Source organism: Esox lucius, chromosome 24, assembly GCF_011004845.1.
Source record: "Esox lucius isolate fEsoLuc1 chromosome 24, fEsoLuc1.pri, whole genome shotgun sequence".
Classification (NCBI taxonomy): domain Eukaryota; kingdom Metazoa; phylum Chordata; class Actinopteri; order Esociformes; family Esocidae; genus Esox; species Esox lucius.
The window spans coordinates 29,038,864-29,065,650 of record NC_047592.1 but is presented as its reverse complement, the minus strand read 5'-3'; the positions used below and the strand labels follow the sequence as shown (position 1 = coordinate 29,065,650).

Sequence of the window (26,787 nt, the reverse complement as noted above, 5' to 3'; positions counted from 1 at the left end):
TAGAATAGAAAACCGTTTAGATATATATATATAACTTTTTGGAGCTGTATGCTCCGAAAAAAATTAAGAGACCTCTGCTCCTTTTTCTTTCCTTTCCAAAAAAGTTCAAAAGGAAAGTTTTGAGTGAGGAACAGAAGCGTTCAATTTGCAGTGGTCTCTTAATTTTAACCCTTCTGTTCTTCACTCAAAATCTTCCTTTTCAACTTCTTTGGGAAGGAAAAGGTGCAGTGGTCAAATGTTTTTCTGGAGCTGTATATGAGGCAGCTGAGCAATGGCAAATGAGGGCCAGAATGAGATGTAGGATGGCAAGCCTACATCAATTTGGCACTTGTCTTTCTCAATAGTAACCAAAACATTTGACTTAAGTTGAAAACCTTAATGGAAACCCCAACCATCTCATGAAGTTAATGCCTTACTGGAGTTTCCTATTGGCAACTGCTTGTTTCAAATTCCACAGGCTGAATCTGAATAGTTTTAAAAGATCAAAATCATCTTGGACCACAAATTACACAGTATAGCAATGACAATCAACCACTTTACAATGAGTTAAGGTGTTTAGAATAATCAGGTATGAACATTTATAAAGAACACAATGTGGATTAAAACCCTTTATTGAACAAAATCAAACAGAAATATTTTCAGAAGATAGTGGACATCCATGCCTGCAGCATCCTGTGGCTGTCATCACCCTGTTACGACAGCCTGTAGCTGGTTGGGATATATACTGGACCTAAATCCAAAGTTGCCAACACACACAAACACACAGTGGGTTCCAAAAGTCTGAGTTCACTACCAAGTACTCTTTGTTTTCAACACTGATCAAAGACTTAGACATAATGAAAACATATCTTGGTAGTGGACTTAATTAACACAGTAAATAACAACACTACCAAATAATGTAACTTTATAACATGCTCCATTCTCCTTTGTCTCTCTGTGGACGACATCTTGGAGGTGGAGAAACATCCTCAGCACGAAGAAGAGGGTGACAATCCAGAGGATTGTGCGGATGAGCAGGTGTCTGGCAGCAACCTTCGGGCTAGACTTGAAGTCACATCAGGACCGTGTAAATTCACATGGCTATTAAGGGAAACTGATAAATATTAGGCAATTCCTCAATTCCAACTATTGAGTAAAAACTAGTGAAAGAGAAAGTAGAGAAAACTAGTGTTGGCTAGGATTACTTTTTTGTATTCAAGTGAACCTGTAATCCTATTCCCAGTGAAGAGGGTCTCATTTGCCCCCCTCCACGCTGAGGGCTGTAATTTCCTCAGCAATCCCTGAATAAAATAGGAATGTGAATATGACTGGTAGAAAGTTGTATGGAGAATATAGCCATATTCATATGATTGATATGACTTAAGTGAAAATCAACTACAAAGTTGTCCCTCTCTACCGGTAATTACTTAACGCTAACTAGTGTCTCCACTGCACTGAATAAAGCTAGCACCATGTTAACATGTGTAAACTCAGTTTGTGTTTATTACACCACACCTGTTGTGTTGCCTATGTTGAGGATTTGGTAGTTGTAAATGATGAAAGGATATGAATATGAAACATGACCGACGGTAGATGCAGATGTTATATCACAAGTTAATTTGTGCGCACTGCACTCTACCACAACTAACAGTCATATCCACTATGCGTTCGAGCTGCAGCGTCAACAACCATCTCAAACTGTTTCCCATACAGTCTATACGTAGTCTAAGTAACACTAAAACCGTAACACCGGCGCCATATTGATAAAAAGACATTGGCTGATAAACTTTCTGCAGGTACCATGAGGAATCGCTACTTCAATCAGAAGTGGTTGGACAACTGAAGGGAAAGAATACAAAGCCCACTGTTTTTTGCAAGACGTTTTTTAAAACTTGGCTAAATGGGAATTAAATCTGTGGCATCCCATATTAAGTGTGAAACCCAAAAACAAAAACATGCTGCAAAAATCCTCCAACAAACGCCCGGCATATCTCAGTTGTGTTTGGTCGTATCACAGATGACTGTGATACAGCCAATAATGTTATTGCTAGCAGTAGGAATACTACTCTAACAATGGTTGAATTGGTGCCCTTATGTATATTTTGGAAGGGGTTTTGTTGTGAAATGTGTCTTAAATTGAATTCAAAGTAGCATTAAGTCTTACTCTTAAATTTAACATCCTGAAATCTGCAGAAAACCTGTTAGGCAAAAATGTGTAGTCATTGGTGAATATGGACTACAGTTTTCAGACAATCTGGTTTCATACCTAAACACTACCACTAAGGCCACAGTTGTAAATGGTATTTTTAATGCCGTAGAGACCAGTGTTTCTCAACCCTGCTTTTTTAAACCTCTCCCTGCTCTGTCACACCTGATTCAAATGATCAGCCCATTATCAAGAACTTCATGAGATGCACCTGCATATCCCTCTAGTGGATCATCATGTTTCTTTGCATAGGTATTCTAATCAAACCATTTCTTTTTAATTTCATTAACTGTTCTACACTCAGTTGAGACAGAATTTACCACAGCTCCAACCTGCTCCCAAGCAATATTTTTTCTCTTATTTGTTAAGCCATTGGCGAGGGCTCCAAAAAGTATGGCTTATTTTGCTTCCACTTCGGTGATCAAAAGTTCTATTTCTGCATCCAAATATTTTCTTGTCTTCTTTGATTTCCATGTTGGTCGATAGAAATTTCTTGCAGCTTTAAAGGGAAGGTTTGTGCCCAAAAATGGTAATTTAGGGCAATTATTTGTGTAAATGAGAGTTCATGTACACTTATAACAATATTTTAGAAAGTGTCTGATTTATCAAGACAAAATACAGGGGTGTCAAACATATGAGCAATTGATAAATACCAACTTTCTTGTACTCCCAAATATTCCAAATGTTCTTTGTACGAGTTAATTGGGAAGCTTTTCTACACAATATTGATACAAGTGCACATACCTGTCACCCACAGAAAACATTTGGCATTATGAAACAAAAACACCACAAAGGAGACCCCAAACAGTTGAGCAGCTGAAATCCCATGTCAAGCAAGAATGGTAATACATTGCACTTTCAAAACTACAGCAATTGGTCTACTCAGTTCCCAAACGCTTACAGAGTATTGTTAAAAGAGGTGATGCAACCCAGTGGTAAACATGCCCCTGTCCCAACTGTTTTGAAACATGCTGCTGTTGCTGGCATCAAATTCAAAATGGGCATGTATTTTTCCAGAAATTTTACAATTTTCCATTTTCAACATTTGATGTTTTCTTTGAACTATTTTCAGTTAAATATAGGGATAAGTGATTGGCAGCCCACTGCATTGTGTATTTGCAATTTCATGCAGTGTCCTAACTTTTTTGGAAACGGGGTTGTACATTAAATGAATAAATCAAGTAACGTGCATACACTGCTTCAAGTGTTCACCCAATTACATTTTTCAATATTTCAATATAAACTGATTTATTTGCACTTTTGCAATCAACATAAAAAAAGTCAGTAATGTTTTATAGTTGAAAAAAATTGCTGAATTTCGTTCTAACTTAATTACAAACAGAAAACAATTGATTGAAAAGTATTAACCCCTTTTGTTAAGACACCTGAATAAGCTGTGGTGCATCCAGTGGTCTTCAGAAGTTCCATAATTTGGTGGATGCGCAATTAAGGTTTCAGATGTTTTCAGGATCAGTACACCTGTCTCTAGGTGGTCCCAAAATTGGTTAGTACAATTCCTAACAAAAATGACATTTATTAAGACAAAAGGAACATACAGTATCTCACCGAAGTGAGTACACCCTTCACATTTTTTTAAATATTTGATTATATCTTTTCATGTGACAACACTGAAGAAATGACACTTGTACAGTAATGAGTGTACAGCTTGTATAACAGTCTAAATTTGTCATGTAACTCATTAGTGTTATACGGTTTCAGATGTGAATGGGGAGCAGGTGTGTTAAATTTGGTGTCATCGCTCTCACACTCCCTCATATTGGTCACTGGAAGTTCAACATGGCACCTAATGGCAAAGAATTCTCTGAGGATCTGAAAAAAAGAATTGTTGCTCTACATAAAGATGGTCAAGGCTATAAGAAGATTGCCAAGACCCTGACCCTGAGCTGCAGCACGGTGGCCAAGACCATACAGCGGTTTAACTGCACAGGTTCCACTCAGAAAAGGCCTTGCCATGGTCGACCAAACAAGTTGAGTACAAGGGAAATAGATGGGTTGGGGGTCAGCCTGTCAGTGCTCAGACCATACGCCGCACACTGCATCAAATTGGTCAGCATGGCTGTCATCCCAGAAGGAAGCCTCTTCTAAAGATGATGCAAAAGAAAGCCAGCAAAAAATTAGCTGAAGACAAGCAGACTAAGGACATGGATTACTGGAACCATGTTCTGTGGTCTGATGAAACCAAGATATTTGGTTCAGATGGTGTCAAGCGTGTGTGGCAGCAACCAGTAGGCAAGACAAGTGTGTCTTGCCTACAGTCAAGCATGGTGGTGGGAGTGTCATGGTCTGGGGCTGCATGAGGGCTGCCAGCACTGGGGAGCTACAGTTCTTTGAGGGAACCATGAATGCCAACATGTACTGTGACATACCGAAGCAGAGCATGATCCCCTCCCTTTGGAAACTGGGCCGCAGGGCAGTATTCCAACATGAGAACAACCCCATACACATCTCCAAGATGACCACTGCCTTGCTAAAGAAGCTGAGGGTGAAGGACTGGCCAAGCATGTTTTCAGACCTAAACCCTATTGAGCATCTGTGGGGCATCCTCAAATGGAAGGTGGAGGAGCGCAAGGTCTCTAACATCCACCAGCTCTGTGATGTCGTCATGGAAGAGGACTCCAGTGGCAACCTGTGAAGCTCTGGTGAACTCCATGGCCAGGAGGGTTAAGGCAGTGCTGGAAAATGATGGTAGCCACACAACATCTTGACACTTCAGGACCAATTTGGACATTTTCACTTAGGAGTGTACTCACTTTTGTTGCCAGCGGTTTAGACATTAATGGCTGTGGGGAGGGAACAGCAAATTTACATTGTTATACAAGCTGTACACTCACTACTTTACATTGTAGCAAAGTGTCATTTCTTCAGTGTTACATGAAAAGGTATAATCAAATATTTACAAAAATGTGAGGGGTGTACTCACTTTAGCGAGATACTGTACAAAGCAAATCCTGAATAAAAAATTACTCTATTTATCACATTACTTCTAAAGACAGTTGGTTGCACCACGTCATTCAGGTGTGTCATAGCAAATATACTTATGCAATCAATTATTTTTATTTAGAAAATGGAGGCATGTTTTATTTTTCACTTTGACATTATGGACTTGTAGTCAGTGGATCAGTGGTAAAAACTCCTAAATAAATCCATTATAATTTCATGTTGTCACAAATGTGGGAATATCCAAGGAGGTGTGAATAATTTTGATAGGCAATATCTATACAATAATTAATTTGGTATAATTCTGTGTTACATTTTCATGTCATCTCCCCACCTCAGCTGGAGTCTACTCTGTGACAATACGGTAAACATAAATATAACAGAGTCACTAGAATATTAGAAAACATGATTAGAGAATGACAAACATTACAGAAGAACATTTATTTCAGTTCCAAACAAATAAAAAAAATGGCATTTTCAAAGGAATTTTAAAAAAATGGAATCAACTGCAAAATGGTAACTCCAACAACACCAGATTCATATTTATTTACCAGAACAGATAAGTAACTTTGTTTCTCCCTGAAATGATGTGAGAATCTTCTTCATTATTGAGTTGCACCCTTTGTGTCAATATGTTACCAAACATAGTTAAGTGTATTTTCAGGGTAAGATGTTACTGTCAATTCTACATTTACAACATAAATGTTATTATTACTTAGATTGGTCTTAAATCAACTGCATCTTCAGTCCAGAATTGAGGGTGAATGCGCAACTTCCATTTGTCTTTGGCAGTCACACACCAGCTTGGTAATGAGCCATGTCTGTCATCTAACCCATGAGGTATCCACTGAAGAGAAGAATGAAAAAAGAAAGCCATTAGAGTAGGCTACCAGTATGTGCCGTTACAAAGGTAGGTACCATTTGTACGCAGTTCGCAAAAAGACTAATACAATAGACTAAAGATTGTGTTGTAGCCATGAACTGGCTAAATCACTGATTCACTAATAAGGGTTTATGATTAGTTGACAAGTAACCAGTTTACCTGGCTCTGGAATAAATCAAATACATGATGCAGGTCCCTTAGAAGACTGAATACCTCTGTAAACATTCACCTTAAAATAAGAGCATCACATTCTCACTATCACTTTTTGGGGTAAACCTCAACCTACATTAATATATGGAGCTAAAAAAAGACTAACCATTTACAATATCAATATTTTATTTTTAACAGAGATGGAGCCTTGGTCTTGCGGTCTCGGGCTCGATACCACATAGACGTTGTCTTGGTCTCCAGGGTTTAGGTCTTGGTCTGCGTCTCGGTCTCCATTGTTGCGGTCTTGGTCAGGATCTTGGTCTCTGTATAACGAGACCGATTTTTCACATAGGCTAGCTAGTCCCTTTGCGCACCTGTAGTAATGTATTTGCGTGTTTTCTATAATGCGTTGTTGAACTGCATGTGAACTGGCACCAAACAGATCTGCAGCCACCTGCAACCAGGTAAATCAGAGCCAATTTTGACAAGTACCCACAGCCATTGACGTCAATACTATGGGTATGCAGAACAAACCTGACTGAGCAAAGTTAATGTTAGCCTTCTAGATAACTACCTAGCCAGTTAGCTAACGTGTTCGCTAGCTAGCTAAGCACAGCAGTGTGAAAATAAGCTTTAATATGTATGGATGTGTAAATCACATAGCTTTTTTTCTTATTTTAGTCTTTGTAAATTAATTTCAACCTAATCATTTTTGTTATAATGTGTACAGTAATTTCATATAGTAAAGTATGTTTACTTCTATAAAACACTTATGCTGTGGTCTACAAAATAAAATCATTTATTTCATTATATAAATTCTCTCATTGTTATATGTTTGGGGAACATTGGACAGTCTAAAGTCCCAGTCCTGTTTTTTTGTGTTCAAAATGGTCTTGGTCTTGTAATGGTCTTGACCTATTGAGTCTTGGTCTGCGTCTCCAGGGTTGTGGCCATCACTCCATCTCTGATTTTCAACCATACTGTTATAATAACATTTATTAATTTGTTACGCAAACCATGAAATGGCACATACCCAGAGGTTTTGAATGTACAAAATGCTTATATTTTTGTAAGACAGTTCAAGTAACTCAAAAAAGCATTATCTAAATGTAAATACCTTATGTTAATAATGTATAATAATTGCACTTTTTCCTTGAAGGCAGCTGTAACTTCTTGGAATTTGAATGAAATCAGTTTGTTGTGCTGTTCATCAGAATAGTTATGCTTCCACACCACACAGAAATGCAATTAATTGTGATGTGGTTCAATAGCAAGGAAATCTTTTTTTTTTTTTTTTAAGTGTAGACTTACGGCAGTTTCATTCTCATGAACACCCTGGCCATGAAAAAGCTGAGCAGGACGCTGACAAAACCAATGAACAGCAAGAGGAAGCGGTTAAGTTTAGGGATGTTTGGGGCATTGGAGCGATCCAGGACTATGAAGCCCAAGCCTCCCATGGTGAAGAGGAAACTGGAAGCCAACCCTTCCATAATGTACTGGCCATTCACTCTTCAAAGGAAACAGAAACAGATAAGGTTATGAGACAACATGGCTATCAGCCAATCAGTATTCAGCTAATAAGAGACCTTATAAAAGCAGGTGCTTTGAATCCTAAATGCTGTGGTATGAGATCGTATACTATAGGTTTGACAGCACAGCACTTTTTACTGCTCTAGATCTGTAACCGTTTTATAAGAGTGTTATTGATGTTATGCCAGAACAACCCTTAGCCATGGTACACAGCCCATATACCACACCATCTCGTTCCTTATTGCTTACTTATACCTCACTTGTTGGTGATGGGTAGAATGAGTTCTAGTGCTTACACCGCAGATACCAATGAACAACAACATAGGCAAACATTCTAGCAGAAGAAAATAGTTTTTTCTAGCAGTTTTTTTTCAAACATCCAAGAACTAACAAACAGGTCGAATCTGTAGAAAACAAAACAAGGAAAACCCATAAATTAATAAGTGTAAATATAAAAGCAAACAGCAATTTCTACAAGTAAATGTTTGCTTATATTGTTGTTTGTATAGTGTGGCAGAAACAAGATAAACACAGCTGTTCTGTACATTATCTTTGAAAAATCTACACAAACAGTCATTCATTATTCCAAGGTAAGGTATAGATTGTTGGTTGTTTATCCCTTTTGCTGCTATAATTCCACTGATAACTGGTTTGTAATGGCAATAAAGCATCTTGAGTCTGAGGTATACTGCCAATATACCGTAGTTAAGTGCTGTGCCCATCACTATATTCAGTAACAGCTTAAAGTGGTTGTATATTGGCCATATACCACACGCTCTTAGTGACTTATTGCCCAAAATGCTGACACTACAGCCACAGCCTACACTTGCGCTTTGTACAAAGGCCTACCTGTACGCCAAAAAAGCGACTGGCCGCTGGTGACCATGTTCATCGGTCATGGAACCCACACTTGGTGGTTCCACAATGACATCGTAGATGATGCCTGCAGATGGGATAGAGACATGGTTATGCATTGGGAATGCATGGGCATGTTAAATATGATGTGCGAAAACTTAAGGTTAGCTCAAATTATTTGAGGTGGCTTCCCACATGTTGTCTCTCATTTATTAGGGCTGCGGGAAAGAAAATATATTTTATTTAGGGATTGCATTTTTTTATGACAACTGTCTTTTAAGTAATATTTGGATTCCAAAAACATTTCCCTCTGAATAAGGGAGTTTTAAGCCAATGTTAGAAACTTCTCAACAGATGCAAGTAATGTCAGTTTCTATCAGTTTGGATAGAAACTGATGCCCACGGGTGCTCTGCGAAAAGCTCTGCGAAAAGTTATGGCGGAGAGTTTACTGAAAGTTATTTGCTTCTTAATTTCAGTATGTTTGAACCCAGTTTAGAATTGTTTTGCAATGCAATGTTATATAAAATATTTTGACTATTAATGTAAGTCAAATGTAGTAATTTCCATCCATATTGTATTAGATAATTTGAATTAAAACATAGATAGGAATATCTGTTGTCCGATTGCATATCAACATTTCCAAATATAAATAATAATAAATGTTATGTCCATGTACATTTACAACATGTGCAACTGAATAAATTAACTGAGCATTTTTTTTTAACTTTTTTTGCTAAATTAGGTAGGCCCACATACATTTATCAGAATAAGCTATTTCAATCAATTAAGCTATAACACTCTGTGCAGCAGAGCAAGAGGTGAAACATCACAGTGCACAAGCAAATTTAAATGACATTGCTTTGCTGTTGCATTTTGTGAAGAGCAGTAATTTACAAAACGTTACTAGTTCCGAAGCTGAACACCATTGCAACACTCAGGCCATGTTTTGTTTGAAAAAGTTAGCTATCGACGCCTTTATTGATAGTTATTGTATAAATGTAATTCACGAATGAAAGAAAAAAATATATATCTTATGCCATGTGCATTGTGGGATTATTGACGTGCGGTACGCTGTTTGCTGTTACCTACCTGCCAAACTTTTTAGAATTTACTCTATATAAACTATTTGGCTAAATTCTACTTTAAGAGAGTTTACCAACACAATATTTTTTATCTGTTGACTTTTTACCCAACATTTCTATACCGGGACTCTATTTGGACATAATTAACGGAACTACTCACCCCTGAACACCCGAAGCTAAGTAGCATTATTATGCCTTATCACTGTAATTGTTATAGCTACAACACGGAGGAGAACTCTCGTCTTCAGGAACATATAGCAGATTTTTAGGCTCGGCTTCAGATGCAAATGTCAGGCAAGGATTATGTTAGTGTAGAAATGGCACCAACAACGTTAGAATGAAACAGTCAGAGGTTACGAAGCAGAACATAGCATCAGCGTATAAACTAGCTAAAAAGATGTGTCGGCATCGAGTAATTGTCTCTGGTCCCACCCCAGCTAGGGGTAGTGACGAGCTCTACAGCAGACTTGCGCAACTCAATCGCTGGCTGAAAACAGAGTCGTAGTAGAGTTTGTAGATAACTGGCTCTCTTTTTGGAACTCGCACAGAAATAGGGCGAGGCCTGATCTGCTGAGGAGCGACAAACTCCATTTTAGCTGGAGTGGTGCTCTTCTTTTATCAAGGAACATTGACAGGAGTCTCACTCCTATAGCCTTATTATGAGATACGGTCCAGGTCAGGCCGCAGGCTTTTAGCCAGCCTGCTAGCATAGTGAAGTTTGTCGATAGCATAGCCAGAGTAGTTAGCAACCTTAAGAAAAAGCCTTCCTCCACCTCGGTCACAAATAATAATTACTATCACCTCTCATATCAAAATGGGACTCCTAAATGTTCCCTAGGCAGTTGCAGTAAGTTAATTAATCTCGGATCATAAACTAAATGTCATTGGCTTGTGTGAAACATGGCTAAAGCCTGATGAATGTACTGCCCTAAATGAGGCCTCTCCTCTTGGCTATACTGTACTAGTGATCATATCCCCTGTGCATCCCGAAAAGGAGGGGGTGTTGCTAATATTTATGACAGTAAATATAAATGTACTCTTAAACACATCACTGGTAATCATTATCTTGAAGTTTTACTCATGAAAGTTGAACAGCCCGATAAATCGTTTTACATAGCTACTATTTACAGGCCCCTCGGGCCATACACAATGTTCCTCAATTACTTTACAGAATTATTGTCTAACCTTGTAGTCATGGCAGATAGTATTCACATTTTTGTCGATTTCAATATTCATATGGAAAAGTCCAAAGACCCTCTTCAAAAATCCTTTGAAGCCATAATTGACTCAGTGGGTTTTATCCAACGTGTCAGGTCCAACGCACTGCCAAAATCATACCTTCGATTTAGTCCTGTCACGAGAAATAGATATTGTAGATCTAATAATTTCCCCTCAAAATCCTGGGATATCGGATCATTGTCTTATTACATTTATCGTTAAAACAAGAAATCCACTTGCTCCGCAATCACTCCGCAATCAAGCCGTAATATAAATTCTCGGACTACAAATAGATTTCTTGATATTCTTACAAGCTCGCAGAGTTAATAAATAAACGATCTAATCAAGGATCTAAACTCAACACTGCGAAATACCTTAGATATGGTTCCACCACTAAAAACTAAAGAAATATGCAACAAGAAACTTGCTCCCTGGTACACAGACAATTCTAGACCACTAAAGCAAGCTTCCAGAAAATTGGAGCGAAAGTGGCGCTCCACAAAGTTGGAAATATTCAGACTAGCCTGTATAGACTACACTACAATACCAGAAAGCACTCATCTGCTCAATCAGCTTATTTCTCCAACCTGATTAAGGTGAACAAAAACAATCCAAAATGTATCTTTGATACAGTTGCTAAGTTAACAAAAAAGCAACGCTCAACATGTGAAGTGGGTCTTCACTTTAGCTGTAATTAATACATGAACTTCTTTGATGAAAAGATCAGCACCATTAGAAAAATAACTGACTCAAATAGTTACAGTCCCCAAAATCTCAGTTGTACTGAGAATGTCCTGAACCTCCCTGACCAGGTATCAACGAGGAAACTCAAATTTTTTGATCCTGTATTGCTCGACACATTCACTCAAATTTGTTATGAGGTCTCAACCCACAAATTGTCAGCTAGACCCGATTCCAACAAAATTACTCAAGGAGCCATTTCCTGTGCTAGGTCAGCCAATGTTGAACATAATAAATTCCTCCCTTTCCTCCGGAAGTGTACCAAACTCACTAGAAATAACGGAAATTAAGCCTCTTCAAAAGAAACCTAATCTGGATCCAGACATATTGAACAATTATAGGCCAATATCAAACCTCCCTTTCCTCTCACTGAATGCCTTCCTGAAGACAGATGTATTTACATTTATGAAATGCTCCAGTGAGAGGTGAGATGGTGAGAGGCGGCGGGCTGGTGTGGGTTTGCTTATAGCTCCCCAGCTCTGCCGCCATGTGTTGGAGTTTACCCCGGTGAACGAGAGGGTCGTTTCCCTGCGCCTACGGGTCGGGGATAGGTCTCTCACTGTTGTTTGTGCCTACGGGCCTAACGGCAGTGCAGAGTACCCGACCTTCTTGGAGTCTCTGGGAGGGGTGCTGGAAAGTGCTCCGACTGGGGACTCTATTGTTCTACTGGGGGACTTCAACGCCCACGTGGGCAACGACAGTGACACCTGGAGGGGCGTGATTGGGAGGAACGGCCCCCCTGATCTGAACCCGAGTGGTGTTCAGTTATTGGACTTCTGTGCTAGTCACAGTTTGTCCATAACGAACACCATGTTCAAGCATAAGGGTGTCCATCAGTGCACGTGGCACCAGGACACCCTAGGCCGCAGGTCGATGATCGACTTTGTTGTCGTCTCATCTGACCTGCGGTCGTATGTCTTGGACACTCGGGTGAAGAGAGGGGCGGAGCTGTCAACTGATCACCACCTGGTGGTGAGTTGGATCCGATGGCGGGGGAAGAAGCTGGACAGACTCGGCAGGCCCAAGCGTACTGTAAGGGTCTGCTGGGAACGTCTGGCCGAGTCTCCTGTCAGAGAGATCTTCAACTCCCACCTCCGGCAGAGCTTCGACTGGATCCCGAGGGAGGCTGGAGATATTGAGTCCGAGTGGACCATGTTCTCCACCGCCATTGTCGAAGCGGCCGCTCGGAGCTGTGGCCGTAAGGTCTCCGGTGCCTGTCGAGGCGGCAATCCCCGAACCCGGTGGTGGACACCGGAAGTAAGGGATGCCGTCAAGCTGAAGAAGGAATCCTATCAGGCCTGGTTGGCTTATGGGACTCCTGACGCAGCTGACGGGTACCGACAGGCCAAGCGGGCTGCAGCCCGGGTGGTTGTGGAGGCAAAAACTCGGGCCTGGGAGGAGTTCGGTTAGGCCATGGAGAAGGACTATCGGCTGGCCTCGAAGAGATTCTGGCAAACCATCCGGCGCCTCAGGAGAGGGAAACAGTGCCCTACCAACGCTGTTTACAGTAGAGGTGGGCAGCTGTTGACCTCAACTGAGGATGTCGTCGGGCGGTGGAAGGAGTACTTCGAGGATCTCCTCAATCCCGCTGTCACTTCTTCCATTGAGGAAGCAGAGGATGAGGTATCAGAGGTGGACTCGTCCATCACCCGGGCTGAAGTCACTGAGGTGGTCAAGAAACTCCTCGGTGGCAAGGCACCGGGGGTGGATGAGATCCGCCCTGAGTACCTCAAGTCTCTGGATGTTGTGGGGCTGTCTTGGTTGACACGCCTGTGCAACATCGCGTGGCGGTCGGGGACAGTGCCTCTGGGATGGCAGACCGGGGTGGTGGTCCCTCTTTTTAAGAAGGGGGACCGGAGGGTGTGTTCCAACTATAGGGGGATCACACTTCTCAGCCTCCCCGGGAAAGTCTATGCCAGGGTTCTGGAGAGGAGAATACGGCCGATAGTAGAACCTCGGATTCAGGAGGAACAGTGTGGTTTTCGTCCGGGCCGTGGAACACTGGACCAGCTCTATACCCTCTACAGGGTGTTGGAGGGTTCATGGGAGTTTGCCCAACCAATCCACATGTGTTTTGTGGATTTGGAGAAGGCATTCGACTGTGTCCCTCACGGCATCTTGTGGAGGGTGCTTGGGGAATATGGGGTCCTGGGTCCTTTGCTAAGGGCTGTCAGGTCCCTGTACAACCGAAGCAGGAGCTTGGTCCGCATTGCCGGCAGTAAGTCAGACTTGTTCCCAGTGCATGTTGGACTCCGGCAGGGCTGCCCCCTTTGTCACCGGTTCTGTTCGTAATTTTGTTGGACAGAATTTCTAGGCGCAGCCAGGGGCCGGAGGGTGTCAGGTTTGGGGACCACACAATTTCGTCTCTGCTTTAAGTATCTAGGGGTCTTGTTCACGAGTGAGGGAAGGATGGAACGGGAGATTGACAGACGGATCGGTGCAGCTTCTGCAGTAATGCAGTCGATGTATCGGTCTGTCGTGGTGAAGAAAGAGCTGAGCCGCAAGGCGAAACTCTCGATTTACCAGTCAATCTATGTTCCTACTCTCACCTATGGTCATGAGCTTTGGGTCATGACCGAAAGGACAAGATCCCGGATACAGGCGGCCGAAATGAGCTTTCTCCGCAGGGTGGCCGGGCGATCCCTTAGAGATAGGGTGAGAAGCTCGGTCACCCGGGAGGAGCTCAGAGTAGAGCCGCTGCTCCTCCACATCGAGAGGGGTCAGCTGAGGTGGCTTGGGCATCTGTTTCGGATGCCCCCGGAACGCCTTCCTGGGAAGGTGTTCCGGTCCCGTCCCACCGGGAGGAGACCCCGGGGAAGACCTAGGACACGCTGGAGGGACTATGTCTCCCGGCTGGCCTGGGAACGCCTCGGTGTCCCCCCGGAAGAGCTGGAGGAAGTGTCTGGGGAGAGGGAAGTCTGGGCATCCCTGCTTAGACTGCTGCCCCCGCGACCCGGCCCCGGATAAGCGGAAGAAGATGGTATGGTATGAAAATGCTCCAGTCCGGTTTCAGACCCCATCATAGTACTGAGACTGCACTCGTGAAGGTAACAAATTACCTTCTAATGGCCTCAGACAAAGGCATCCATCCTGTTGCTTCTTGATCTTAGTACTGCTATTGACACTATTGATCACTCCCTTCTCTTAGAGAGACTGGAAACCCATATTGGGCTACGTGGATGTTCTAGCCTGGTTTAAACCTTATTTATCTGAAAGATATCAGTTCGTATGTTTGGATGGCATATCCTCTGACAAGTCATAGGTATGTTTTCACAATGTCAATTTTCACTGTAATGCTGATGACACACATTTTTATATTTCAATGAAGCATGGAGAAGCCCCAAAATTGCTACTTTGGAAGAATGTGTTTCAGATATCAGGAAGTGGATGACGGAGAACTTCTTGTTTTAGGACGCAAGAAACAAAGAGCTTTGTTGGCAGATCTCACTGTGAACCTCAACGGCTGCATGGTCGTATCCCAAAAAACTATAAGAAAACTCTGCGTTACACTTGACCCTAACCTCTCCTTTGATGAACATATAAAATGTCTCAAGAGTTGCTTATTTTCATCTTCCAAACATTGTAAAAATCTGAAACTTTCTATCAAAAACTGATGCAGAAAAACTAATCCATGCTTTTGTTACTTCTAGATTAGATTACTGCAATGCTCTTCTTTCCGGTTACCCTGATAAATCAATAAATAAACTTCAATTAGTACTGCACACGGCTGCTAGAATCCTAACTAGAACAAAGAAATTTTAACACATTACTCCAGTACTAGCCTCTTTACACTGGCTGCCTGTTAGGGTTAGGGCTGATTGTAATGTTTTATTGTTAACCTATAAATCAATACATGGACTTGCTCCTACTTACCTCGCTGAAATGATCCAGCCATACATACCTACACGTAACCTACGATCGCAAGATGGAAGCCTTTTAATTGTACCTAGAGTTTCTAAACCAACAGCCTTAGGCAGGCCCTTCTCTCATAGAGCTCTACTACTGTGGAATTATTTGCTAATTAAGGTTAGAAATTCAAACTCAGTGCAAACTTTCAAGTGTCTACTAAAGACTGGTCTCTACACCATGGTCTATGATTAATTGTAGTCTGGCCCAGAGGCGTGAAGGTGACCAAATAGGCTTGATACTGTCCACCCTTGCCGTCTTGCCAGGTGGCCTCTCATCGCCACTGGGAAGCCCTCCCTCCAATGCCATACAGGGGCGGAGTCACTGGCTTGTTGTTGTCTCTCTGTTGCGCACTTGTGCAATTGGGCTGTACTTTGCTGGCAATACTCTGCATTCATTCAGGGTGGTTGCGGTTGGTGGGGGTCCCTTTGGTTGATGCTTGGCAATGTGGGTGGATTGATATCATGCCTGTTGGGCCCTGTATCACGGATAGGGCCTCAGTGTCACTGGACCCCCCTGTCTCAGCCCCAAGTACTTATGCTGCTATATTATTGTGCTGGGGGAGTAGGGTCAGTTCTTCTCCACAGTAAATCCTTGTAAATCTAAGAAATGCACTCTAAATTTTCCTTGTCTTCTGCCGTTTTAAACTTAGGAGGACATTAGGTCTTGGCCCACACCTGAGGAGTACCAGGCTTGAAAGATCCGTTGCTGTCCCTGTCCAAAGTCCTCCTGGTTGTTTTGCAGATTAAGACAATACCTGACGATTTCAGCTCCAACTGTGCTGACACCCCACTCTCCCGTGTTGTCCCTGTCCATCTGGTCATGCTTCCGACCTGGACTAGGTTTAAATAGACTATGTTCACTCAGCACAGCCAGAAGAGGACTGGTCACCCCTCTGAAACTGGTTCCTCTCTAGGTTTCTTCCTAAATTTCAGCCTTCTTAGCAAGTTCTGCCTAGCCACTGAAATTCAACACTAATGTTGTTTGCTCCTTGTGGTTTAAGGCCAGGTGTTTTGTAAAAGCACTTTGGGACAACTGATGTAAAAAGGGCTTTATAAATAAATGTTATTGCCTGATGAAACGAAATAGCTTTGGCAGACTCGCTAACAATTGCTAAATTCTTATGACTATTCCAGCAAGTTAGTAGATACCGGTAAAGCTCATTACTGGCTAAAACGCTGTTAAAACGGCCAGTGGCAAATGCTATACTTAGCCGCTATTTGTGGTGGAGGTAAACTTAGTAAGAAATGTTAGCTGGTTTAACTGTATCAATGTCATTCACAAATGGCCAATTAACTGTTAAAATGGCCAGTGGCAAAAGAGGATTTGTTCAGGATAGACAAAAAAGGCTATACTGTCACCCAGCAAATATACAGCTCCATGGTGTAGTGGTTAACGACACAGCCTTTCATGTGGGTAACCTGGGTTCGATTCATGAGAGGGCAGCACTTCCTATTGCAGGCTGGCTGAACTAGGTTTGCCTGGAAACGTACTAAGTTTACCTCCATCACAAATAGTGGCTATGTATGGCGTTTGCCACTGGCTGTTTTTAACAGCTTATTAGCCAGTAATAGGCTTTACCAGTATCTACTAACTTACTGGAATAGTCATAAGAATTGAGAAATTGCTAGCGAGTATGCCAAAGTTATTTAATTTCATGGCATAAGAACATATTTTTTTCTTTCATGGCATAGCGTACTATTTTCATTCCTTCATGAATGACATTGATACATTAACTATCAAGAAAGGTGACGATAACTAACTTTTTCATCAAGTGAAACGACGATAGAATCTTGGAAATAAAATAAACGTTGTTGGTTCACAATAGATTCGAACTTGAGCCTTCAGACGAGTCTTTAACCATAACGCCACGGCATTAGAAATTTCACCAGTCGCTAAACAGTACTGGGCATTGTGTTAAACTGACTAACATTTATTACATTTAACTTCACCACAAATAGCGTCAATGAACTGTTAACTTTTGCCACTGGCGTACTGAACAGCTTATAAGCCATTAAAAGGCTTACTGGTACCTACTAACTTCCTAGGAATAATCATAAGAATTGAGCAATTTCTAGTGAGACTGAAGATGAACTATTCCATGCCAGAAACAGTCGCAATATAACCGTATACAGTTTCAGTTAAGGCTTACTATTACGTAACTATGTTGTTAAGCCAGCAAATGTGTTTATCTATCCTGTCCCAAAATACATGCACGTACGTGTACTTCAAAAATCCACCAGAAACAGTCGCAATATAACCATAAACTGTTTTATTTCAGGCTTACTATAATGTAGATACTAATGGTTTAAGCCTGCGAAGTTTGTCTATAATAATTCATAATGCATACTTTGCTTCACCTGCGAGGAGACATGAACTCGGGTCTGGCAAAAACACAAGCAAGACAACTGTCAATCAAGGGGTGTTCACCCGAAGCCGTCAACACCGACAGTGTTTAGGCCCTATGAGAAAACATTGATAAGCACAAAGGATCACATCAATATGGTGAAAGGTGTCCGGGAGCAGGAGAAAGCCATTTCACAGTTCTTGTCCAATGACAAGAAGACCCAGCACATAGCTCATCACCGATAAGGATATAGATGTTCTTGAGTCCATTAACCAGGTATTGACCCCACTTCTAGAATTCACAGAGGCTCTGCCTGGTATGTCTTATGACAGTATCTTACCTCAAGCCAGTACTACACCTGTTCAATAGAGCTCATGAAACCTGATGATGGTGAAACAGAGCTCATCGAAACCATCAAAACGATAGTCATGGACTATCAGAATGACAGATATGATGACCTACCCTCAAATGACCTCTTGGACATAGCCTCGTTTGTCAACGCTGAATTTAAAACCATACTCCATCAAAGAGAAGCTGGGCCACATAAAAGCAAGAGCTGTCTCAGAGCTGGTCAATGAGGGACATGAAAACCAGAGCTGTCTTCGAGAACACCTAAAGCGAGACCAAGTCCAAGACCAAAGCAAATTAAGTCTGAGTGAAGACCCAGACCAAAGGGATGTGAGTCCTAGTCAAAACCAAAACAACAAGTCCAATTCGAGATTGTGATTATAGATGTCAGATCATCACCATAATATGACCTCAAATTGTACAGTACTTTTGTAATCATATTACGGATGTATGTGATATGAATACTGAATTTGCAGCAGGGAAGATTAAACTGCAGAAATAAATAATTGAGTCTTACCATTAATTTAAAATCGGGATACTTTCACACAGAAAAACCTATTCAGGTGTTTTTCCATTGGTTTTTTGACTAGTCATATCAACAATAAATAACAGATGATAGTTGATCACTGACATGATCCTGGGCGTGACGAGAAGATTGATGTACATGCTCATTGGCTGGACAAAAGTAGACAGTCATTGGCAGGAGAAGCCAAAGGCAGAACACAGCTGTATGGTGTCTTTGGAAGAAATACAGTGCCTGTTACCAAGAACAAAATAGTCACAAATTAGGAGGGACAGGTGTGTGTGTTTGCATAGGCACAATTCTTATAGGGACTAATAGTAAAGACACGTCACTTAAAGGGTAAACTATCTTTTTTTTTTTTTTTTTTTTTTAAATGTCAACATACAAGAAGCTTAATGAAATTAAGTATACACATTAATATCAGTATGAAAATTAACCAGTACATACTTTGTAATGCGCCACCGCAAACAATTGTATGAGAATGATCCAAACATTCTCTGCCCTACCTGAAATTCAAGTTAACATTATCAAGACTCCTATTTTTATCATCTAATATTTCTATATTTTGCCTACTTCACATTCAGATTTTCTGAATTATACAAACATACTACTATTGTTGTATAAATACTATTAGCTTTATATCAACTATGTTTTTGTGCACATTTTTGTTAGATGTAGAATTAAGTCATGTGGAGAACAACATTTTAGTCCAGTACTCTTCAAAATAGACAAACTGCAACACAGTGCACAATAACACATTTAAAACTAAACAGGTCCAGAGGGCTATTCTGTAGTATCCTTTTTATCAGTGATCTCAGCATCCACCCTACTGTCCCTCTCATCTCTCTGCTTCAGACTCACTTCACTAAATGAGTGAAATAATACAATCAGACATACATAAAATAGAAGTTTCAGCTCTATTACTGTCAAGGTGGTCTCCGTTACTACAGAACATGATGAATATGCTATTACTCTGTTAATAATGCCTGACGCAAGTTTTTGCTGGATATCAGCTGCTGTCTGTCTCGTTCAAGATCGGTCATGCACTGCGGTAAAATAAAATTACAACACCATCCCAAAGCAAAGAAAGGGACAAAAGTTATGAAGGAAAAAAAATCATTTTAGCAATTCAGAGAACAAATGGCACAAGCTCATCTCACAGCTGGGATGGATGAGACTTTTCACAAACTGCCCACTAACTGTTAATATTCCAGCAATATTCCTGTATGGGATATTAGCGGTCAGTAGCTATGCTTGTCAAAAGTTAATCCATTCCAGATGTATTGTATTCCAATCAAAGTTCGAACAAATGCTTGTTAAAGAAAAATTTCAAAGTGAAATGGGCAAGCACCTTGTCGTTATCTTACTGATAAAGGTAAGTTAGTTGAAAAGTGGATATTTACCATCTATATATAAGCTGAAGTCAGGTCTGTCTGAGATCAGATCTCCCACTCCAAATTCACAAATAGGACCCCAGTACAAAGGTAAAGGGTAAAGCATGATGTGGATTTAAAGAGAGACCGGTTTAATTCATAAAAGGCAACTAGAATGAATTTGGAAAGTGGGCTGGCCAGGGTTTGAAATGGGGAGCAGGGGAGAAAGACAAGCTTCAACATCAACATTGCCCGCATTATCACAATAACCAATTATTGGGGGGACAAACTGGCCTTCAATGAATATTGAGGGGGACTTATTTGTTATTACCAAGCTCAATTGGGCTCGGTCCTTCCGGGACCAAGTCAAGACTTGTGTACAAATGCAACAGAGACAAGATTGAGACCAAAAATAAATAAAATATTGTTCTCGACACCGGCCTCGTGTACTAGAGGTCTGATGAAAACCTAAGCCCAGCACCAGAAGTTGCTGCTGCTTCACCACAATGACCATATAAAAAGAGAAAGTCACTGGGCAGTTTTTTCAAAAAAAAAATCCATACTCCACAACCACGGGTCTGAAATCCGGCTGGTAGAAAAGGAACTCCGCTACTACCTTCAGTCTCCTGATGCTGACAGTTAAACCAATCCACTGGACTGGTGGGGAAAAAAACTTCCAAAGTCAGCCCCCAGGCACAGTGCTACCTGTTCATTCCTGCAACCAGCTCCCCATCAGAGTATGTTTTTAGCATAGGTGGCAACATGGTGACCTGCCATGGGGCAGCTTTAAAGCTAGTAACTTAAGACAACTACCCCAACTTCAACTGTGATGTGCCATTAGGCTGACCATCATAATGCATATTGAGTTGCCCTGTTCATTTTTTTGGTATTTTAAGTGTTTAAATCTTTAACAAAAGTAGAGTAAATGTTATTTGTGAGTTCTTGTTCTGACAATAAATAAGAAACATTAAAGCCTTTGGTTTAAGGCATTCTTCAGTCTGAAGCAAACATGCACCATTTAAACATTAATTCATAGTGATAATTATCATTATTGAATTAAAAAACAGTTGTGCTCATAAGTCTGCATACCCTGGCAGAAATTGTGACATTTTGGCATTGATTTTGACAATATAACTGATCATGCATAAATCTTTTTTATTTAAGGATAGTCATCATATGAAGCCATTTATTATCACAGTTGTTTGGCACCATTTTAAATCATAAAGATAACAGAAATCACCCAAAAGGCCCTGAGCAAAAGTTTACATACCCTTGAATGTTTTGCCATGTTACAGACACATGGGAAAACATGGGGGGGGTGTAAGCTCTAAAGGTACAGGGATTCTTGTGAAAATTGATGGCAAGGAGAATGGAGCATGGTATCAGAAAATACCTGCAGACAATTTGCATTCTTCTGCATGAAAGCTGCGCATGGGACGCTCTTGGAATTTCCAGCACGACAATAACCCCACGCTCAGTCCGTCAGCCAGCTACCCGCACGCTCAGGCCGTTGACATTTTTTTCAACCAAACACGAAAAAGCTAATATGGTGTGACCGTCCCAAGTAAGTATCACACATTTTAAACTTGATGGATATCATATGGTGTGACACTATATTATGATATTTAAATGGGCAATTGTTTGTAAACCCTTGGAATGGAGGGGTCCTTGTTCAACCAGAAAGTAACACCTCAGTAAGACATTGTTACAATGTGAGTTGTCTCTTGCAAATTTTTCAACAAATCAGTCTTTTAGTGATGCTTTTTACAAAAAAATATGCTGTATATAAATTACTGTCGTTATTATTACTTTTAAATCTATATTACCATGATGCAGTGGTTATGGTGCTAGGATGCAAACGCATAACCACAAGACCCAATCTTGTGCTAATTGCATGAAACCTCATGCATGTGACACTAGATTTGAGCTAACAATATATTCTCATCTCAGCTAACAATATATTCTTGTATTTTGTATTCTAATAACTAAGCTTAATGTATGTTTTGTCCTAGTTTTATAGCCGGGCCAGCCTTAAACACCTTGCTAATCCGAGTGTTATTAATTTTCTTCTTTTAGCTGACCGCTCACAGTCAAAGTAGCCTATTATTTACCTAAACACCCATTAAAGAAGACTGTACCTACATCAGTTGTCATACTTACTCATTATTAACCTTTCCTTGCTTATATGGCTGATTTACATAGGGGTATTTATGAGTAATCAATACTTACCAGTAGTTAATATTCAACAGACTTAACTGTAAACAATAACTAGTGATTACCATTCTTTATAAGTGTGTTCCTTACTAGTCCTGTGTCCAATAATTGCTATAAAATTTTTTGTGACAGTGTTTCACACCTTTCATTGACAAATTGGAGTGTGGTGTGGTTAATCCTAAGGTGTGACACTATCATTTGGTGTGATATTCAGAATTGTGACAATAAAAGGCCTTGTTAGTTATAAATCATAAATCTCAATTGAAAACATGTAAAATAGTATCAGCAAGAGCGAGATATTGGTCACTGGTAACTGTTGTCACAAGATAAAAGTTTCAAAGATTAACTTTGAAACTTGGTGTGTCTGTTGCAAACACATTACATGTATTATTCCCCGTCAGTTCATGACAAAATACCGAGTCAAACTTACTCAAAACTGACGCTCACGGAATTTGGCCTTAATAAAACAATTAGAGTTGGTACAAACGCTTCCGTCTAGGGATTCTAACGTTATGCGTCTTTATGTGTTTTGTTATGGAAATACCTTCATTTACTTGCGAAAACGGTACGTTAGAGTTACACAATTGTTTAGCAATATTACAAAGCGAAAGGTATTACGTAGTTAGATGTATACATAAATGTCCCCCAATTATCTGCTATCTAACCAGCTAGGTAGGAGGATGAAGGTTAATTTACAAATGGAATATTATTGTAGAATGCAAAGAAAAAAAACTTACAATTAACGGCTTACAGACAAAGCCAGTATTGAAACGTTATTGCTAACTGTCTTTTTATAGCTAATATAACTAATCCAAAAATATTTCCAAACTACCTAGCTACATTTGATACCTAGCTAGCCAGCTACATTAGCAAAGAAGCTAGCTGCCAGCAATGTTCGACAACTTACCTCCCGTGATGAGAAAGTACGATACAATAACTATCGCATAGACTGTCATAGCGGACGGCATGTGCAACCATGATGGCTTTTTGAGTTTTATATTTGGACATTCCAACACTGCGAAAGGTATACTGTATAAAGTCTCCATAATCTGATACCAATTAAACTCGAGTAAGCACAGAACTAGGTAACCAGTCTAGAGCAACGCCGACGTGTCCAGGAAGACCTAAAATCTATGTGAAGCTAGCCACAACAATGGTGGAGTTAGAATTTCGTCTTCAAAATAAAGTTCCAAGATTACACGAAACAAAAACATACAAAGAAATTTTGAGCTAGATAATGACATATATATATATTATTATTATATATAATTATTGTCTTTTGTTGAATATACTATATATATATAGTATATTCAACCAAAGAAAATTGTTTGTTGATTGGACGGATCAGAAAACTGTAAACACCATTAGTGATGCCAAACCTGAGAATTGTGTTGGGAGGCTACTTAGTGGTCCAATCCCAATGTCCCCCCTAAACCCTAAGCCCTGAACCCTCACATACTTAACTGACCTCAACTGGTAAGTGATTGAGTGCAAGAGGCTGCAAGGGCTCTAAATGCTATAAATATTAATGGGACAGCACTTTGCGATTTTATCATGTTACCTTGATGACACTGAAACATGTTGCACACTATTGTGGGTTCGGGACTTTTATTTTACGTTTTTTACTTTCTTCGTGGCCAAGGCACTTAATAGACGACTACCTGATTTATGTCTTGCAGGCTCTTGCCCAACAGAGTGGACAAGAGGTAACTGTCAATAACAATCTATTATTGTCAGTAATCAATGTACTATTTTTGGTCAAAACAGCATTGAATCTATAATAATATACATCAGGTTTTAAGTTCCTTTGAGAATCATTGAAGAAGATATTGAAGAAATACCTAATTAGGGGTGTTTCCGTTGATTAATTGATTTATACCAAAACAGTGTTTTATACCAAAACAAAGCTTGAACAAGTAGGCCAGCTCATTTAAGAATAATATACACCAGGTTTGAGGTTTCTATGACAATCATTGAAAAATATATTGAAGAAATACAGATTTAGATGTTTCCATTGATTTATTGATGGTTAATTAATCTACATTGGCATTTTCACCAAAGCAAAACTTGAACAAGTAGGCCAGCTATTTCTAGAATAATATACATCAGGGTTTAAGTTCCTTTGAGAATTATTGAAAAAGATATTGAAGAAATACTGAATTAAACCTGTTTCTATTGATGTATTGATTATTAATAAATCCATAATGACTTTTTCACAAAAGCAAAGCTTGAACTAGTAGGCCAGCTAATCTATAATAATATACACCAGGTTTGAAGTTCCTATTACAATCATTGAAAAAAATACTGAAGAAATACCAAATTAGAGGTGTTTCCATTGATTTATTGATTATCAATAAATCCATAAGGGCTCACCAAAACAAAGCTTGAACATGTAGGCCAGCTATTTGTAGAATAATATACATCAGGTTTTAAGTTCCTTTGAGAATCATTGAAAAGATATTGAAGAAACATCCTTTCATTGATTTATTGATTAGTGATAATGTCAATAAAGATCTTTTTGACAATCTGAAATGTGGTATAGTATTTAGCATATGGATTGATGTTGATGGAAGTCCATAATGATACTATATTCGTCTTTTGATTTTTCGGGATTACATGGTTTACTCTTTTACCTCGGTCCCTAAATGTGGAAGGGAACCTAAACGGAGGAAATAATGGGAATGTCTGTTGAATCTCGAATATAAAACTGATTTCACCTCGGTAATTTACCATGTCTTGTTCCTGATGTCCTCCTTGTTATAAAGGTAGCCAGTGTTGAGATAAATGAAGTTTAAATAATGCTGATTTAATGACCATGTATTTCTATGTTTTTGTTGTATTAAATTGTATGCTGCAGTCAGGTTAGGAAAATGATTGAATACAATAACTGTTTAAAACTCCATACATTCTGTTGTAATTTGCACACCTTATCTCTGGGAAGAATAGGTTAAAAACCGCCTTTTGTCTCACTTACTCAGACTTTTCTCCTGTCTTGTTTAGAGAGACAGGATTAGAACCCAGCAATTAACATATAGAAGAAACCTTCTGTCTCCAGCCCCCTGATGTTCTAGTCTAGGTTAGGACAACAGAATGCTAATTCCGGTAAACTTGTTAAGATTTCACATCTGTATGCTAAAACCAACATGTCACCATGCCAACGAAGAGCCAATAAGGATGGGTTTTACTCACGAGAGTGAAAAGTAACCGCTCCTGTGGCGGGAGAAACGAAACGAATGGTTAATCTTGATTCGGGGCGAATTTCTGTGGAAGCTCGAGGGTTAAAACAAGTATTTGACCTCTGCAGCGTATTTCATGTATTTTGACTCATTTTCTATTAATAAATCTACTTTGTTAAATCTTCATTTGGACCGAAGCCTGGTCCTTCTTCAGAGATTCTGATACACGTAAATTCTTAACACTAGCTCAGTGAGCCGGCTACCTACTAGCTACTGAACCTTTTCTTATCCGATATGAAACAATGTTCAAATATAAACAATGATTAGGTAAATGTATCCGGGCTAGGTTGTTTAGTCAACATACGGTTGCGCTTATTTCACATGCGTCCACTCAAACATATTTCCATGTAAGATAGCCAGTCTACCTATTAATGTAGCAAGCCTACAACGTAAACGGACTGGAGCTGTTGACGTTGCCCAGTATGGTTGACCAATGGAGATGCATTTCCTCTCTTAAACCCGCCCACCGTGAAATTTGTGTCAATAACTCGCAACCGCAAAAAAAGAAAACTAGAGCAATGTAACCAAATATAGAAAAAACTGCAGCCAAAAACATATTTAAACCCAATCGCGTTATCAAGAAAAAAGTATCCCTCTCAAAGAATTATAATGCATTCATTTTCAATCAATGTTTTTTCTTGCTATGGACACATTTGGAGATCATAGATGGTCGTTATATTTTCGATAACTGACATTTTTGTTAGCTAACAGGATAAATAAACCAGTGGTTCTGGGTCGAGCAGTTCATAGACATCATATATAAAGGCTAGATACCTTGTCCGCGCTGTTGGCCAATGGAGGTCGACGTCCGCACATGGCGGCCATCTTGCCAAAGGCCGCTCGCTCACTCTAACATTGTGTTTTATGGTGCATGTACTTTTTAAATAACCATAACTTTCAAATTTTTCTACCGATTTTCAAACGGTTTGGTTTTTTATAAACGTCAGAGATGAAGTTATGACACTGCATACATATGAACCATTAAAAACATGGACTTCCATATGAAAATATCCTTGAACAGAACCAGATAGGTGTAATGAATATACAAACACAAGGTATTTATGTTAAATCAATAAATAGGCTACAGAATGGCAACAAGAAATACACTTTTGTACTATCATAAAATTATTATAAAATAATTTTAATTACTACATGTTTTTTCTTTCTGCCGGATAACAAGCATCTCTGAACTGACCACATTTCAGCCCTCTAGGTCACTTGATATGACTTTAGAAAC

At 39.9% G+C, this 26,787-nt stretch overlaps 1 protein-coding gene across 1 annotated transcript; it reads right to left on the bottom strand.

Annotated features, from left to right (window-relative positions):
- Window positions 1-5,240: 5,240 nt before the first annotated feature.
- ostc (oligosaccharyltransferase complex subunit) lies at window positions 5,241-23,430 on the bottom strand. Its single transcript, NM_001303661.1, is given in 4 exon segments — window positions 5,241-5,990; window positions 7,488-7,685; window positions 8,556-8,649; window positions 23,222-23,430. Coding segments are annotated over 4 exon segments (450 nt in total). The 5' UTR covers window positions 23,361-23,430; the 3' UTR covers window positions 5,241-5,971.
- Between the last annotated feature and the right edge of the window lie 3,357 nt (window positions 23,431-26,787).